The following is an 18,872-nucleotide window of genomic DNA, read 5'->3' as shown; positions in this document are numbered from 1 at the left end:
CATCCCAGGAATCTGCCTGGTAAACTTTCTCTCCACTCCCTCTAGAGCAAGAATCTCCTTCCTCAGATAAGGATACAAACAACTTCACACAATATTCCAGGTGTGGCCTCATCAAGGCCCTGTATAATTGCAGCAAGACATCCCTGCTCCTGTACTCGTACTCTCTCGCAATGAAGGCCAGCATAGCATTTGCCTTCTTTTCCGCTTGCTGCACCTGCATGCTTACCTTCAGCGACTGGTGTTTGAGAACATCCAGGTATTGCTGCCCATTTCACTCTCCCTCTCCTAATTTATGGCCATTCAGATAATCTGCCTTCTCATTTATCCACATTATACTGTATCTGCCATTCATTTGCCCACTCAATCACCTAGTCCAAATCACACTGAAGCATCTCTGCATCCTCCTCACAGCTCACTCTCCCACCCAACTTGGTGTCATCTGCAAATTTGGAGATACAACATTGTATTCCCTCATCTAAATCATTTATATATATTGTGAATAGCTGGGGCCTCAGCAGTGATCCTTACGGTACCCCACTAGTCACTGCCTGCCATTTTGAAAAAGACCCATTAATTCCAACTCTTTGTTCCCTGTCTGCCAACCAGTTTCTATCCATCTCTATACATTACCCCAATTTAATAATAATCTGTATTGTCACAAGTAGGCTTACAGTAACACTGCAATGACGTTACTGTGAAAATCTCCTAGTCGCCATATTCTGGCGTCCATTCGGGTACACTGAGGGATAATTCAGAATGTCCAATTCACCTAACAGCACGTCTTTCAGAACTTGTGGGAGGAAACCCACGCAGACACGGGGTGAACGGCAGACTCCGCACAGACAGTGCCTCAAGCCGGGAATCGAACCTTGGACCCTTGCGCTGTGAAGCAACAGTGCTAACCACTGTCGTGCCTTGCCACCTGTGTGCGTTAATTTTACTCACTAATCTCTTATGCAGGACTTTGTCAAAAGTCTTCTGAAAGTCAAAGCGTGATTTCCCCTTCATAAACCTGCTGACTCTGTCCCATCCTGCCACTGTTTTCTAAGTGCTCTGCTATAAAATCTTTGATAATGGATTTGAGAATTTTCTCGTCCGGTATCCAGTAAATGTTAGGATCTGGTGCAGCGTAGCTCAACAATCTCTAAAATATATCATGCATTTGTACATATCCAAGCCCATAACCAGAAAGCTAATTCCCAAACATGTTGTCATGATAAGTATGAGTTGAATTTTTAAAAAGTTATTCTTACGATATAATATAGTTGCATTGAAATAAGGAGTACTACTGATTATTGAAAAAATGATTGTGACATTTGTGACAAATTAACACTTTATAACATTCACATGTTTTTTTAATAGGACATATGTCTTTTGTCAGACTCTGGTGAAAACTTCGACAACTGTTCATGTTTCATCTTCACAAAGTGGAATTCTTGTGCCTTCACAGCCTTGGGCAACAAACAGTATTCATAAACTTCTTGAAACACAGGTAATTATAAATTCATGATCTATTCCTGAACAGCAGATAAAGATCTTAGTAATCTTTTTTCACCAAGGAATATGTGTTAATTTCAGCAAAAACACCTCTTTGTGTGACAAATACAGTTAGAAACAAACCTTGAGATGTTAATGCCGGCATTTTACAATAATCCAACACCTCACGGTCACTTTACTGATATCCAACTTTTAGGCCTGAATTTTTCAGATGGCAGGATTACCTTTCCCGCCATCCAGTGTTTCCCACCGACTCTGAGTGCCCCGCAGATATTTGATGCTCAAATGAGCATCAATTGGCTGCAGGTGGGAATTCCACCCTCACGCAGGAGGAAGTCCCATCTTAGAGAGCTGCCAGCCAATCAGGTTGGTTGGCCGCTCTCCAGTCCCTGAAGCAACAAGAGCTGAAGTGGACCAAAGGGGAACTTCAGGAAGATGCCTGCGTCTAAGTCCCGGTACCAGTGGACAAGGTAAGCTGAAGGGGTCCCAGGGCAGGGAGAGTAAGGAAGGCCTCGGAAGGAGCAAGGGGCTCAAGTGGTGGTGATGGGGGGGGGTGGGGGGGTGCCAGGGCACAAGGCTGCGTGAGAGGAATCCATTGGCCACTGGATCTCGGGCGGGGGGGGGGGGGTCGTAGTGTGTGCAGTCAGAAGGGGGCTTCTGATGGAGGCAGCCCCAGCTGAACCATCCTGCCCTTTCTTTATTGGGCTTCCCCAAGCCAGGACAATCGCACTGCCAGCCTAGAAATTGAGGCAGGGTGGAAAACAGCATTTAGGAAGGGCCTCAATTGGGGCAAGATTGGGCACCCATCTGAAGCCTTGGCCACCCCGGTGTGAAGTCGCCTGGCCATGAAGGCCAGGAACCTGAAAGGAATCCCATTCTTTCAATTCACAATACCCCTCTATGGGAAAGAGAGTAAAATTCAGACTTTAATTACCAGATTTTTAATAATTCTGATTTTACATTCTGAGCCTGCCATTGTGGGATTATAAATCCTTCCCAGGATTGGATTGGATTGGATTTGTTTATTGTCACGTGTACCGAGGTACAGTGAAAAGTATTTTTCTGCGAGCAGCTCAACAGATCATTAAGTACATGGGAAGAAAAGGGAAGAAAAGAAAATACATAATAGGGCAACACAAGGTACACAATGTAACTACATAAGCACCGGCATCGGATGAAGCATTCAGGGGTGTAGTGTTAATGAGGTCAGTCAGGGTCGTTTAGGAGTCTTGTAACAGCGGGGAAGAAGCTGTTTTTGAGTCTGTTCGTGCGTGTTCTCAGACTTTTGTATCTCCTGCCCGATGGGAGAAGTTGGAAGAGTGAGTAAGCCGGGTGGGAGGAGTCTTTGATTATGCTGCCCGCTTTCCCCAGGCAACGGGAGGTGTAGATGGAGTCAATGGATGGGAGGCAGATTTGTGTGATGGACTGGGCTGTGTCCATGACTCTCTGAAGTTTCTTGCGGTCCTGGGCCGAGCAGTTGCCATACCAGGCTGTGATGCAGCCTGATAGGATGCTTTCTACGGTGCATCTGTAAAAGTTGGTAAGAGTTAATGTGGACATGCCGAATTTCCTTCGTTTCCTGAGGAGGTATAGGCGCTGTTGTGCTTTCTTGGTGGTAGCTTCGATATGGGTGGACCAGGACAAATTTTTGGAGATGTGCACCCCTAGGAATTTGAAACTGCTAACCATCTCCACCTCGGCCCCGTTGATGCTGACAGGGGTGTGTACAGTACTTTGCTTCCTGAAGTCAATGACCAGCTCTTTGGTTTTGCTGGCATTGAGGGAGAGATTGTTGTCGCTGCACCACTCCACGAGGCGTGAACGGACAGATAGGGTTAAGGAAAATCCCAAGGCTTTTTACACGTACATAAAAAGCAAGAGGGTAGCCAGGGAAAAGGTTGGCCCACTGAGGATAGGGGAGGGAATCTATGTGTGGAGCCAGAGGAAATAGGCGAGGTACTAAATTAATACTTTGATTCAGTATTCACCAAAGAGAAGGAATATTGTGGATGTTGAGTCTGGAGAAGGATGTGTAGATAGCCTGGGTCACATTGAGATCCAAAAAGACGACGTGTTGGATGTCTTGAAAAATATTAAAGGCAGGTAAGTCCCCAGGGTCTGATGGGTCCTACCCCAGAATACTGAAGGAGGCTAGAGAGGAAATTGTTGAGGCCTTGACAGAAATCTTTGGATCCTCACTGTCTTCAGGTGATGTCCCGGAGAACTGGAGAATAGCCAATGTTGTTCCTCTGTTTAAGAAGGGTAGCAAGGATAATCCAGGGAACGTCAGTGGCAGGGAAATTACTGGAGAGAAGTCTTCGAGACAGGATCTACTCCCATTTGGAAGCAAGTGGATGTATTAGCGAGAGGCAGCATGGTTTTGTGAAGGGGAGGTCGTGTCTCACTAACTTGATAGAGTTTTTCGAGGAGGTCACAAAAATGATTGATGCAGGTAGGGCAATGGATGTTGTCTATATGGACTTCAGTAAGGCCTTTGACAAGGTCCCTCATGGCAGACTGGTACAAAAGGAGAAGTCACACGGGATCAGAGGTGAGCTGGCAAGATGGATACAGAACTGGCTAGGTCATAGAAGGCAGAGAGTAGCAATGGAAGGATGCTTTTCTAATTGGAGGGCTGTGACTAGTGGTGTTCCGCAGGGATCAGTGCTGGGCCCTTTGCTGTTTGTAGTATATATAAATGATTTGGAGGAAAATGTAACTGGTCTGATTAGTAGGTTTGCGGATAACACAAAGGTTGGTGGAATTGCGGATAGCGATGAGGACTATCAGAGGATACAGCAGGATTTAGATTGTTTGGAGACTTGGGCGGAGAGATGCTACCGTGGGCAGCACGGTAGCATTGTGGATAGCACAATTGCTTCACAGCTCCAGGGTCTCAGGTTCGATTCCGGCTTGGGTCACTGTCTGTGCGGAGTCTGCACATCCTCCCCGTGTGTGCGTGGGTTTCCTCCGGGTGCTCCGGTTTCCTCCCACAGTCCAAAGATGTGCAGGTTAGGTGGATTGGCTATGCTAAAAATTGCCCTTCGTGTCCAAAATTGCCCTTAGTGTCGGGTAGGGTTACTGGGTTATGGGGATAGGGTGGAGGTGTTGACCTTGGGTAGGGTGCTCTTTCCAAGAGCCGGTGCAGACTCGATGGGCTGAATGGCCTCCTTCTGCACTGCAAATTCTATGAAAAACTCTATGATGGCAGCTGGAGTTTAATCCGGACAAATGTGAGGTAATGCATTTTGGAAGGTCTAATACAGGTAGGGAATATATAGTGAATGGTAGTACCCTCAAGAGTATTGACAGTCAGAGAGATCTAGGTGTACAGGTCCACAGGTCACTGAAAGGGGCAAAACAGCTGGAGAAGGTAGTCAAGAAGGCATACGGCATGCTGGCCTTTATTGGCCGGGGCATTGAGTATAAAAATTGTCAAGTCATGTTGCAGCTGCATAGAACCTTAGTTAGGCCACACTTGGAGTATAGTGTTCAATTCTGGTCGCCACACTACCAGAAGGAAGTGGAGGCTTTAGAGAGGGTGCAGAAGAGATATAACAGGATGTAGCCTGGTATGGAGGGCATTAGCTGTGAGGAGAGGTTGAATAAACTCGGTTTGTTCTCACTGGAACAAAGGAGGTTGAGGGGCGACCTGATAGAGGTCTACAAAATTATGAGGGGCATTGACATGGTGGATAGTCAGAGACTTTTTCCCAGGGTAGAGGGGTCAATTACTAGGGGGCATAGGTTTAAGGTGCGAGGGGCAAGGTTTAGAAGAGATGTACGAGGCAAGTTTTTTACACAGAGGGTAGTGGGTGCCTGGAATAGGATGGGAATAGAGGGATACGGAACCCGGAAGTGTAGAAGATTTTAGTTTAGACGGGCAGCATGGTCGGCGCAGGCTTGGAAGGCCGAAGGGCCTGTTCCTGTGCTGTACATTTCTTTGTTCTTTATTCTTTGAGTTCAATCTTCTACTCCAGATTCTGACTCTGTAACAACAGACCTTACCTGTATTCTTACTCTACTATCAAACAGTAGAATAGATACTCACCAGTTCCTACTTACCAATCAGCAGGTTCCCAGACTACTTCGCTGTAATTCTGACTGCAGAACACTTTTCCCTGTTAGGTTAAGTGTGAGTGGGCAAAAAGTGGTAGATGGAGTATAATGTGGAAGAATGAGAACATGTCGACTTTGGAAAGAAGAATAGAAAAGCAGTGAACTATTTAAATGGCGAGAGACTGCATAACTTTATGTTTCAGAGGGACGTGGGTGCCCTGGTACATGAATCACAAAATGCCCGAAGGCAAAGGGAAGCCCCTAGAAGATCAAAACCCGTCTTTTTTCCAGCCCTTTGAAGAATTCATGCAAGAAACTAGACTGTCCACTTCTGCCCGATTGCCTGGGCCAAACATTTTTTGGTGTGGACAGTGTATTAAAGGGGCAATTGTCTTGTAATAAGCATTATTGGCCCTCAATTAATATGCACTGTATTGTGGCAGTGAGTTTGGGAAGGAGTGGAAGGTGGTGGGGTGGGCTGGTTTATGTACCTGGATTGTGGAATTCTCTCCCCAATCAGCATTCAAAGCTGGTTCATTAAATATATTCAAAGGTGAATTACACAGATTTTTGATTGACAAGAGAGTCACGGGTTATGGGGGTAGCCAGGAGAGGAGAGTGAAGGCCACAATTAGATCAGTTATGATCTTGTCAAATGGCAGAGCAAGCTCGAAGGACCAAATTCTGCTGTTAGGGTTTAAATGAGTATGGCAGGGGGGTGGGCCTGGGAGCAATAGGTCAGAAGGTGAGAGCATTGAGGGAGAACTAGGGAATAGGGACGGTATGGCTCTGAGGCAGAGCAGACGGGGAGAAGTTGCTGAACACAGCGGGTCTGGTGGCCTGAAGTGCATATGTTTTAATGCAAGGAACATTACGGGTAAGGCAGATGAACTTAGAGCTTGGATTAGTACTTGGAACTATGATGTTGTTGCCATTACAGAGACCTGGTTGAGGGAAGGACAGGATTGGCAGCTAAACGTTCCAGGATTTAGATGTTTCAGGCGGGATAGAGGGGGATGTAAAAGGGGTGGCGGAGTTGGCCTTTTGGTTAGGGAGGATATCACAGCTGTACTGCGGGAGGACACCTCAGAGGGCAGTGAGGCTATATGGGTAGAGATCAGGAATAAGAAGGGTGCAGTCACAATGTTGGGGGTTTACTACAGGCCTCCCAACAGCCAGCGGGAGATAGAGGAGCAGATAGGTAGACAGATTTTGGAAAAGAGTAAAAACAACAGGGTTGTGGTGATGGGAGACTTCAACTTCCCCAATATTGACTGGGACTCACTTAGTGCCAGGGGCTTAGACGGGGCAGAGTTTGTAAGGAGCATCCAGGAGGGCTTCTTAAAACAATATGTAGACAGTCCAACTAGGGAAGGGGCGGTACTGGACCTGGTATTGGGGAATGAGCCCGGCCAGGTGGTAGATGTTTCAGTGGGGGAGCATTTCGGGAACAGTGACCACAATTCAGTAAGTTTTAAAGTGCTGGTGGACAAGGATAAGAGTGGTCCTAGGGTGAATGTGCTAAATTGGGGGAAGGCTAATTATAACAATATTAGCTGGGAACTGAAGAATCTAGATTGGGGGCGGAAGTTTGAGGGCAAATCAACATGTGGGAGGCTTTCAAGTGTCAGTTGAAAGGAATTCAGGACCGGCATGTTCCTGTGAGGAAGAAGGATAAATACGGCAATTTTCAGGAACCTTGGATAACGAGAGATATTGTAGGCCTCGTCAAAAAGATAAAGGAGGCATTTGTCAGGGCTAAAAGGCTGGGAACAGACAAAGCCTGTGTGGAATATAAGGAAAGTAGGAAGGAACTTAAGTAAGGAGTCAGGAGGGCTAGAAGGGGGTCACGAAAAGTAATTGGCAAATAGGGTTAAGGAAAATCCCAAGGCTTTTTACACGTACATAAAAAGCAAGAGGGTAGCCAGGGAAAGTGTTGGCCCACTGAAGGATAGGCAAGGGAATCTATGTGTGGAGCCAGAGGAAATGGGCGAGGTACTAAATGAATACTTTGCATCAGTATTCACCAAAGAGAAGGAACTGGTAGATGTTGAGTCTGGAGAAGTGGGTGTCGATAGCCTGGGTCACATTGAGATCCAAAAAGACGAGGTGTTGGGCCTCTTAAAAAATATTAAGGTAGCTAAGTCCCCAGGGCCTGATGGGATCTACCCCAGAATACTGAAGGAGGCTGGAGAGGAAATTGCTGAGGCCTTGACGGAAATCTTTGGATCCTCACTGTCTTCAGGTGATGTCCCGGAGGACTGGAGAATAGCCAATGTTGTTCCTCTGTTTGAGAAGAGTAGCACGGATAATCCAGGGAACTACAGGCCGGTGAGCCTTACTTCAGTGGTAGGGAAATTACTGGAGAGAATTCTTCGAGACAGGATCTACTCCCATTTGGAAGCAAATGGACGTATTAGTGAGAGGCAGCACGGTTTTGTGAAGGGGAGGTCGTGTCTCACTAACTTGATAGAGGTTTTCGAGGAGGTCACTAAGATGATTGATGCAGGTAGGGCAGTGGATGTTGTCTATATGGACTTTAGTAAGGCCTTTGACAAGGTCCCTCATGTTAGACTAGTACAAAAGGTGAAGTCACACGGGATCAGGGGTGAGCTGGCAAGGTGGATACACAACTGGCTAGGTCATAGAAGGCAGAGAGTAGCAATGGAAGGATGCTTTTCTAATTGGAGGGCTGTGACCAGTGGTGTTCCACAGGGATCAGTGCTGGGACCTTTGCTGTTTGTAGTAAACGATTTGGAGGAAAATGTAACTGGTCTGATTAGTAAGTTTGCAGACGACACAAAGGTTAGTGGAATTGCGGATAGCGATGAGGACTGTCAGAGGATACAGCAGGATTTAGATTGTTTGGAGTCTTGGGCGGAGAGATGGCAGATGGAGTTTAATCCGGACAAATGTGAGGTAATGCATTTTGGAAGGTCTAATGCAGGTAGGGAATATACGGTGAATGGTAGAACCCTCAAGAGTATTGAAAGTCAGAAAGATCTAGATGTACAGGTCCACAGGTCACTGAAAGGGGCAACACAGGTGGAGAAGGTAGTCAAGAAGGCATACGGCATGCTTGCCTTCATTGGCCGGGGCATTGAGTGTAAGAATTGGCAAGTCATGTTGCAGCTGTATAGAACCTTAATTAGGCCACACTTGGAGTATAGTGTTCAATTCTGGTCGCTACACTACCAGAAGGATGTAGAGGCTTTAGAGAGGGTGCAGAAGAGATTTACCAGAATGTTGCCTAGTATGGAGGGCATTAGCTATGAGGAGCGGTTGAATAAACTCGGTTTGTTCTCACTGGAACGACGGAGGTTGAGGGGCGACCTGATAGAGGTCTACAAAATTATGAGGGGCATAGAGAGAGTGGATAGTCAGAGGCTTTTTCCCAGGGTAGAGGGGTCAATTACTAGGGGGCATAGGTTTAAGGTGAGAGGGGCAAGGTTTAGAGTAGATGTCCGACGCACGTTTTTTACAGAGAGTAGTAGGTGCCTGGAACTCGCTGCCGGAGGAGGTGGCGGAAGCAGGGACGATAGTGACATTTAAGGGGCATCTTGACAAATACACGAATGGGATGGGAATAGAGGGATACGGAACCAGGAAGTGTTGAAGATTGTAGTTTAATCGGGCAGCATGGTCGGCACGGGCTTGGAGGGCCGAAGGGCCTTTTCTTGTGCTGTACATTTCTTTGTTCTTTGTTCTTTGTGTGTTCTTGTGTGCTGATCCTTCTGCAGACCTTGTTTCAATTTTCATTTTGAATCTGTCCTGTCTTGCAGTTGGTTGAAGCAGCCTCCTCCAGGAGATGTGTCCTAACCATGCGACATGCTGAAAGAGTCGATCTAGTGTTTGGCAAGTCTTGGTTGGCACAGTGCATCACTAGCGAAGGTATGTTTCAGGTGAAGAATGAAAGTTCTGTAACTCACCTGCTATTAATCTCAAGTAAAGTTTATGACAGGATGGCAGAAAATTACTTTTCACAGCTCCAGGGTCTCAGGTTCGATTCCGGCTTGGGTCACTGTCTGTGCGGAGTCTGCACATCCTCCCCGTGTCTGCGTGGGTTTCCTCTGGGTGCTCCGGTTTCCTCCCACAGTCCAAAGATGTGCAGGTTAGGTGGATTGGCCATGATAAATTGCCCTTAGTGTCCAAAATTGCCCTTAGTGTTGGGTGCAGGTGTTGACTTTGGGTAGGGTGCTCTTTCCAAGAGCCGGTGCAGAGTCAATGAGTCGCATGGCCTCCTTCTGCACTGTAAATTCTATGATAATCTATGATTAATCTAGGACAAAGGTTCGGCACAACATCGTGGGCCGAAGGGCCTGTTCTGTGCTGTATTTTTCTATGTTCTATGTAATATGGAGCAATGCGAGGTTATCCACTTTGGTAGCAACCGCCCCCCCCCCCCCCCCCCTCCCCCTCCCACCCACCACCACCGAGTCCATTTATAGCCCTGTCCAGAGCTCTTGTTATATGATTGGCCCGGGTTCCATTTCCAGCCGAGTTCAAGTGGAGCCTGCCCCAGTAGAATAGCTGACTCTTTCCTAAATACTGGGTGCCAGTGTCCCATGAATCAAAACTCCTTCTTCCAAAACCACTCTGAGCCACACATTTATTTCTTTAATCTGTTTGACACAATGCCAATTGACGCATGGCTCAGGGAGCAATCCAGAGATTATTACCTTTGATATTCTGCATTTTAATTTGGACCCTAACTCCGAAAATTCTCTTTGTAGAAAATCATTCCTGGTTCTACCTCTGTGATTGGTTCCCACGTGCAATACAACAGCTTGAGCGCCCACAGACCGCAGTCACAACCCGTCACCTGCTCTGCCACCTTGGTTATGTGATAATTAATTTATTACGTTGAGCAGTTGATGTCATATACATGGATTTTAGTAAGGCGTTTGATAAGGTGCCCCATGGTCGGCTCATGCAGAAAGGAGGCATGGCCTAGAGGGAAGTTTGTCCGATTGGATGAGTAACTGGCTATCACACAGTATCCTTTGTGGTATCTGCTACATTGAGCGTGTCCTCTTAAGAATTGTGAGAATGATCTGATGTTGCATTGATGTTGGTGACATCAGTCATTTGTGGTGGATTCGATTCCTCTTCTTTGCTTACTTGGTACTCCTCTTTTGGAGTTATTTCAGGTTCATTTGAATCATCTGTGATCTCTTTGTGCTCCTTTTCTGGAGTCAACATTTTCAAGATTTCTATTGACGTGGTCTCTCTGGACTCTTGGTGCTCCTCTCCTAGAGTCAAAATCTTCAAGATTTCAATTGACATAGTCTCTCTGGACTTATGGGTGGCCGTCCTCTGATTATTGAGTGTTTCTGTGCCGATGAGCTGAGATATGTCAGTCTCGCTGTGATCCTGCACATCCTGTGTGGGAATTGTGATTTTATTTTGTCACTTGTCTCACATATAGTGGGTAGACATTCCGTGTTTTCTTCTGGTGGCTCAAATATGTTTGATAGATCTTCATGGTCTTGTACATGCATGGCGTTCGCTATGGAGTATTTGCTTGCTTCCATTTTTGAGTCTCTCACCGAGCTGTCTGTGGAGGCTTGCGTCGCTCTCTTTGTGGAGGCTTGCGTCGCTCTCTCTGTGGAGGCTTGTGTCGCTCTCTCTGTGGAGTCCTTCATCGCTCTCTCTGTTGAGTTTGTCATAGCTCTCTCTGTGGAGTCGTGCAGTGTTCTCGCTGTAGAGTCGATCTGTCCTCTCTCAACAGTCGTTCTGTGCTCTCTGTGTGGCGTCGTCTTCGACTTGGGTATTGCTGTCATCCAATGTACCGACAATCTGCCATGCACCATGGTATTGGATTGATCTACCCTGAGAAGAGTCGGATTGAGCTTTTCAACCGTGTTGCTGATGCTGTGATCAGGATCTCCGAATAACTCAGCCATGTCTGAGCAGTATTGTGTGTATTATTTGTTGGACAAATCACCGCTTTTTGTTTCGGATTTGTGATCGTTCTCTTCATGTTCAATGAACAAATCATCTTCTTGTGTGGAGGCTGGGACCCTTCATGGTGCGTGGACCACTCTCTGTTTCTTGGCGTCAGGCCGCAGCATAATCCTGCACTCACGAGTCGGGATGTCATATATGTTGGGCTGAAGATTCCCCAATCCGAAGAACTCATCGTCGGGGTCTTCACGGTACAACACCTCTCGTTGCGGTTCGGATTTGGTCCTGGGGTAGCCATCTCCCAAGATGAAATCTTCGTCTGAGTCATAGTCTACAAGGACCATATCATCTTCTAGGGCGGTGCTAACTGCTTGTCCCAGGGTGTTGTGAAAGTTATTTTCAACTGCTGGTGTAAGTTCGGGCGTTGTTCTGCCTTTTGAGGCAAGAAAATTGGGTTTTGCAGTTTTAAATTTCTTTTTGTTCATTTTCGTGCATTTCCCTTTTAAGTGGGCATGGTCCTGGTCCTCTGACGTCATGACGCGTGTGACGTCATGCTTGGACTCAATTGCCCATGCGCACACCGAGTTTCCTGTACTGTGCCCTCTTTTCACAACTGAGCATGATGGCTGCCACTCAGAACCTCCGTGTTTCTCCGATTCAACCCCGCCTCCGCCTCGTGGTGAGTGTTCACGCCATTTTTACCGATTTTGTTTTCTAAATGATGATTCTGTGTTGGTAGAGACTCAAAAGTATCGATTTTGCTTTTGTTCATAAGCAAGGCATTTTTGTATTTCTGGAGTTAAATACTTATTTTGTGAAAGTTCTTCCCTCATTTTTTATCACATGGCCCAGAAATTAATTGATGCATTATCACAGTGTCTCTGAAATCAGCATAATCACAGCCTTGTGGTATTAACTTGAGATTTGTAATAAAATCAGTGATGGGCCCTCCATTTCTCTGACAAGAGTTAAATTTTCCAGCATCGCACCAGACCGACTGTTACAGCCTTCAGCAAATTTTTTGAGTAAAATGTCTACTTTGGTGTTGTCCTCACCTTCTAAGTAATTAAAGCAATTATAGATTTCTCTAGCTTCATGCCCTCCTGTTGAGAGTAGTAGGGCTATTTTCGTTGTGCAGAGGCAGTGCTTAAATCATTAACTGTGAAAAATATTTGGAACAGCTGTTCAAACATTTTCCAGTTGTAACTTAAATTACCGGTTGTTTCCAGCTGCCATAGATTTCCAACAAGTTCCACCGAATCAATTAGTCGTCGAGGATCCATTTGCTGTGAAATCTTCCACAGTCGAATATCCGGTTTAAGTTTTTCTTCTCTTGCTGGTGTCTAGCTAGCTATCTGAAATCACTCCAGTATCATATGTTATTCTCTAAGTCTGAATAAAGATTGTAGACTTCCAGTTAACACAAATACTTTATTCAGTGGGTGTGTTCTGTTTCCAGAGCTTAACTAGATATAATACAGTCAAGAGGTATGACCAGTGAAGCTAAGGTAAGCTGCCTGTGCTGAGCTGTCTCTGTCTGCTGCTGCTCACTAGCCCTGTGCTTCTGAAAGAGGCAGATCCTCCATTGGGCTGGACCCTTTATACCTGTCTCTGATGCTGCCCTCTAGTGATGCTGTGGCTGTTACATCTGTCTGTGGTCCCTGGTGTATGTGCAGATGTATGTACAGATGTACAGATCACTACAAGAGGTAGGTTCTTTACTCAGAGAGTGGTTGGGGCGTGGAACCCACTCCCAGCTATGGTAGTGGAGTCGGACACTTTAGGAACTTTCAAGCAGTCATTGGATAGGCATATGGAGCGCACTAGAATGATTGGGAGTAGGTTGATTTGATCTTAGTTTCAGAATACTTTGACACAACATCGTCAGCCGAAGGGCCTGTACTGTGCTGTACAGTTCTATGTTCTACTTAAAGAATTTGAATTAATAAACCTGACAACTCCCATTAGCTTAACTTCTGCTAGGACAAAATATTATTGCTAATAAAACCTTATAGTTAATAATATTTTGTACCAGTTCTGAAAAGAGCAATACCCTACGTGTGGTCTCGCCAAGGCTCTAAACAATTACAGTAATGTGCTTTTAATCTTGTTGAACATCATTCCTGGTTCTACCTATATCATTGATTTCCACTACCACTTGATCCTCCCCCTCCCAGAACCTGGCATCGGGCAGGCAACGCAATTTTATGGAGCTTGTTTTCATGGCTAAAGAAAACCCCTGACAATGGTCTCCTATCACCATTGCATCCCCTCTCACTCTACCCCCTTGAATGATGCCATGGTCAGTCTGCCCGTTCATCTTGCAGTCCTTCTCCTCATCCACACAGGTAGCAAGCACCTCATACCTGTTGGGCAAAATCAGGGGTTGAGGATCCTCCATCACTACCTGCTGGTCCCCATTTTTACCTGACTTGCAGTCACATCCTCCTGTCGTCGGCCATCAATCAGCTCTAAATTTCTGCCTAACAGGAAGAGTGTGACTGCCTCCTGAACAAAGTATCCGGGTAATTCTTCCCCTCCCTGATGCCCACAATGTCTGCAATTCAGACACGGAGCCAAAGCTGCCTCAGCTGCAGACACTTTCTGCTGTTATGGTTGTCCGGGATTTCAGTGCACTCCACATACTCCACAAGTTGCACATCACCAACCCTGCCATTCCTGTCCAGCCGTCTTTATTTAATTAGTCAATTAGTTAATAATATACATAGGTAACGTAACAGAAAGTTGTACTCGCTTAGCTTGGCGACAAAGGAAGGAAACTCGCCAACAACTGAACGCTGAATGAAAAGTGGAAAAAGAACCTCTTTGTCCCCCTCCAGCCCGAATTCCCAAGTGGCCAAATTCCCTAATACGCACTCTATCTACATCTCACTCCAGCGGAGTCTCCTCTCCATGCAACCCCTTTTTTTTCACCTTAGGCAGTCTTTCAGAGTGAAGAATGATTCGCTTCCACATTAAAAATGAGTTTTCAGGTGCCTGAGGAATGCAATTTGTGACCTTCAGTCTGTCACAGGCAAGGCAGACGGTGGTTGGCAAGTCGGTGGGTGGGGTGCCTGGGTTGCCACTGGTTCCTTCTCCTGTCGATGCGTGGCCTCAGCTTTCCCTCAGCGATGAAACTCAAGGTGTTCAGCTCCTTCCTGGATGCTTTTCCTCCACTTTGTGCAGTTAGGGGTCTTGGCTTAGATGTCGATGAACATGTTGAACATTTTCAAGGAGACATTAAGGGTGTCCGGGGCTTGCTTAGTGTGTCGACACTTTGATAGAGTGTTTGTTTTGGCAGCCTTGTGTCAGGCATGTGGACTATGTGACCTGCCCAGTGGAGCTGATCGATTGTGGTCAATGCTTCGATCCTGGGATATTGTCCTGAGTGAAAACACTGATGTTGCTATGTCTGTCCTGCTAATGGATTTGTAGGATCTTGTGGAGGTAGCGCTGGTGATACTTCTCCAGGATTGTGAGGCACCAGCTGTATATAGTCTACGTCTCTGAGCCATAGGATGGTGTGCATCACGACTGCTTTGTCGATTTCGGCGGGAGAGGAGGAGCTGGTTTGTCAATTTCAGCGGGGGCAGTGCGGAAGTGATTGCTGGGAGGGGCAGGCCAGTCGATTTCGGCGGGAGAACAGCTGGTTTGTCAATTTCAGCGGGGGCAGTGCGGAAGTGATTGCTGGGAGGTAAGTCTGTGCTTTAAAAACACTTGTCTTTGCAGGGGCAGGCCAGTCGATTTCGGTGGGAGAACAGCTGGTTTGTCAATTTCAGCGGGGGCAGTGCGGAAGTGATTGCTGGGAGGTAAGTCTGTGTTTTAAAAACACTTGTCTTTGCAGGGGCAGGCCAGTCGATTTCGGCGGGAGAGGAGGAGCTGGTTTGTCAATTTCAGCGGGGGCAGTGCGGAAGTGATTGCTGGGAGGTAAGTCTGTGCTTTAAAAACACTTGTCTTTGCAGGGACAGGCCAGTCGATTTCGGCGGGAGAACAGCTGGTTTGTCAATTTCAGTGGGGGCAGTGCGGAAGTGATTGCTGGGAGGTAAGTCTGTGCTTTAAAAACACTTGTCTTTGCAGGGGCAGGCCAGTCGATTTCGGCGGGAGAACAGCTGGTTTGTCAATTTCAGCGGGGGCAGTGCGGAAGTGATTGCTGGGAGGTAAGTCTGTGCTTTAAAAACACTTACCTGGTCCCGTTTTCGGTCCCTCTTTTCTGTTTTTTAAAATATATTTTAGTATTTAAGGCGGGAACAGGAAGTTCGACCCGCGGACCTCTGGGAAGACCCTCACCAATAAATTCTGGTGGAGAGGAAACCCGAGACACTACACGTGTAGTGTCTCCGACCCGCCCTTCTCCTCTAACCTAATAATAAAACCCATTGGTGTGAGGTAAGTACCATATTTTATTATTAACACGAAGAAGGTAAGTAAGTGATTTTTACACATTTTTACTTTTGTACCTTTTTCAAATTGTGTGTGTGTCGGGGGGGAAACTGAAGTGAAATCACAGAAAAGCTGTGGCCTGAGTGGCTGGTTGGGATTCTACACTAAATTAAAAAAACTGAGCATTGGTGACTAATTAAACATAATTACTTAATTATAATTTAGAGGGATATCTAAGCCAGAGATCGGAGAGTAGTATATTTAGCTTTCACATTTCTATTAGAAATCTAGTGCTAGGAAACAGATAGTCAACAGTAACTTTGAAATTAAAAAAAAAAAAATATTCAAAAAAAAAAAATTTTAAATTAAAATTTTAATTTTAATTAATTGATGCAATGTCAGTTAGAGGGGTGCTGTGCTCTGACTGTGAGATGTGGCAGGTCCGGGAGGCTTCCAGCATCCCGGATGGCTTCATCTGCAGAAAGTGCACCCAACTGGAGCTCCTCACAGACCGCATGGTTCGGTTGGAGCGGCAATTGGATGCACTTAGGAGCATGCAGGTGGCGGAAAGCGTCATAGATCACAGTTATGTAGATGTGGTCACACCCAAGGTGCAGGCAGAGAAATGGGTGACCACCAGAATGGGCAGGCAGTCAGTGCAGGAATCCCCTGTGGTTGTCCCCCTCTCGAACAGATATACCCCTTTGGATACTGTCGGGGGGGATAGCCTATCAGGGGAAAACAGCAGCAGCCAGAGCAGTGGCACCACGGCTGGCTCTGATGTTCAGAAGGGAGGGTCAAAGCGCAGAAGAGTAATAGTAATAGGGGACTCTATAGTCAGGGGCACAGATAGGCGCTTCTGTGGACGTGAAAGAGACTCCAGCATGGTATGTTGCCTCCCTGGTGCCAGGGTCCAGGATGTCTCCGAACGGGTAGAGGGCATCCTGAAGGGGGAGGGCAAACAGGCAGAGGTCGTTGTACATATTGGTACTAACGACATAGGCAGGAAGGGGCATGAGGTCCTGCAGCAGGAGTTCAGGGAGCTAGGCAGAAAATTAAAAGACAGGACCTCTAGGGTTGTAATCTCGGGATTACTCCCTGTGCCACGTGCCAGTGAGGCTAGAAATAGGAAGATAGAGCAGCTAAACACGTGGCTAAACAGCTGGTGTAGGAGGGAGGGTTTCCATTATCTGGACCACTGGGAGCTCTTCCGGGGCAGGTGTGACCTGTATAAGAAGGACGGGTTGCATCTAAACCGGAGAGGCATAAATATCCTGGCCGCGAAGTTTGCTGGTGTCACACGGGAGGGTTTAAACTAGTATGGCAGGGGGGTGGGCACGGGAGCAATAGGTCAGAAGGTGAGAGCATTGAGGGAGAACTAGGGAATAGGGACAGTGTGGCTCTGAGGCAGAGCAGACAGGGAGAAGTTGCTGAACACAGCGGGTCTGGTGGCTTGAAGTGCGTATGTTTTAATGCAAGAAGTATTACGGGTAAGGCAGATGAACTTAGAGCTTGGATTAGTACTTGGAACTATGATATTGTTGCCATTACAGAGACCTGGTTGAGGGAAGGGCAGGATTTGCAGCTAAACGTTCCAGGATTTAGATGTTTCAGGCGGGATAGAGGGGGATGTAAAAGGGGAGGCGGAGTTGCGCTACTGGTCCGGGAGAATATCACAGCTGTACTGCGAGAGGACACCTCAGAGGGCAGTGAGGCTATATGGGTAGAGATCAGGAATAAGAAGGGTGCAGTCACAATGTTGGGGGTTTACTACAGGCCTCCCAACAGCCAGCGGGAGATAGAGGAGCAGATAGGTAGACAGATTTTGGAAAAGAGTAAAAACAACAGGGTTGTGGTGATGGGAGACTTCAACTTCCCCAATATTGACTGGGACTCACTTAGTGCCAGGGGCTTAGACGGGGCGGAGTTTGTAAGGAGCATCCAGGAGGGCTTCTTAAAACAATATGTAGACAGTCCAACTAGGGAAGGGGCGGTACTGGACCTGGTATTGGGGAATGAGCCCGGCCAGGTGGTAGATGTTTCAGTAGGGGAGCATTTCGGTAACAGTGACCACAATTCAATAAGTTTTAAAGTACTGGTAGACAAGGATAAGAGTGGTCCTAGGATGAATGTGCTAAATTGGGGGAAGGCTAATTATAACAATATTAGGCGGGAACTGAAGAACATAGATTGGGGGCGGATGTTTGAGGGCAAATCAACATCTGACATGTGGGAGGCTTTCAAGTGGCATTTGAAAGGGATTCAGGACCGGCATGTTCCTGTGAGGAAGAAGGACAAATACGGCAATTTTCGGGAACCTTGGATGACGAGAGATATTGTAGGCCTCGTCAAAAAGAAAAAGGAGGCATTTATCAGGGCTAAAAGGCTGGGAACAGACGAAGCCTGCGTGGAATATAAGGAAAGTAGGAAGGAACTTAAGCAAGGAGTCAGGAGGGCTAGAAGGGGTCACGAAAAGTCATTGGAAAATAGGGTTAAGGAAAATCCCAAGGCTTTTTACACGTACATAAAAAGCAAAAGGGTAGCCAGGGAAAGGGTTGGCCCACTGAAGGATAGGCAAGGGAATCTATGTGTGGAGCCAGAGGAAATGGGAGAGGTACTAAATGAATACTTTGCATCAGTATTCACCAAAGAGAAGGAATTGGTAGATGTTGAGTCTGGAGAAGGGTGTGTAGATAGCCTGGGTCACATTGAGATCCAAAAAGAAGAGGTGTTGGGTGTCTTAAAAAATATTAAGGTAGATAAGTCCCCAGGGCCTGATGGGATCTACCCCAGAATACTGAAGGAGGCTGGAGAGGAAATTGCTGAGGCCTTGACGGAAATCTTTGGATCCTCGCTGTCTTCGGGGGATGTCCCGGAGGACTGGAGAATAGCCAATGTTGTTCCTCTGTTTAAGAAGGGGTGCAAGGATAATCCCGGGAACTACAGGCCGGTGAGCCTTACTTCAGTGGTAGGGAAATTACTGGAGAGAATTCTTCGAGACAGGATCTACTCCCATTTGGAAGCAAATG

At 46.7% G+C, this 18,872-nt stretch overlaps 1 protein-coding gene across 1 annotated transcript in view; it reads left to right on the top strand.

Annotated features, from left to right (window-relative positions):
• LOC140427632 (ubiquitin-associated and SH3 domain-containing protein A-like) overlaps positions 1 to 18,872 on the top strand; it is a 348,965-nt gene that overhangs the window by 149,847 nt on the left and 180,246 nt on the right. The window contains 2 exon segments of the mRNA XM_072513054.1: positions 1,363 to 1,492; positions 9,339 to 9,447. Coding sequence (XP_072369155.1) covers positions 1,363 to 1,492; positions 9,339 to 9,447 — 239 coding nt within the window.

The sequence above is a fragment of the Scyliorhinus torazame genome, chromosome 8 (assembly GCF_047496885.1).
Source record: "Scyliorhinus torazame isolate Kashiwa2021f chromosome 8, sScyTor2.1, whole genome shotgun sequence".
In the NCBI taxonomy this organism is placed as follows: Eukaryota; Metazoa; Chordata; class Chondrichthyes; order Carcharhiniformes; family Scyliorhinidae; genus Scyliorhinus; species Scyliorhinus torazame.
The sequence above is the reverse complement of the archived record's forward strand: the minus strand, read 5'-3'. Positions and strand labels throughout refer to the sequence as shown.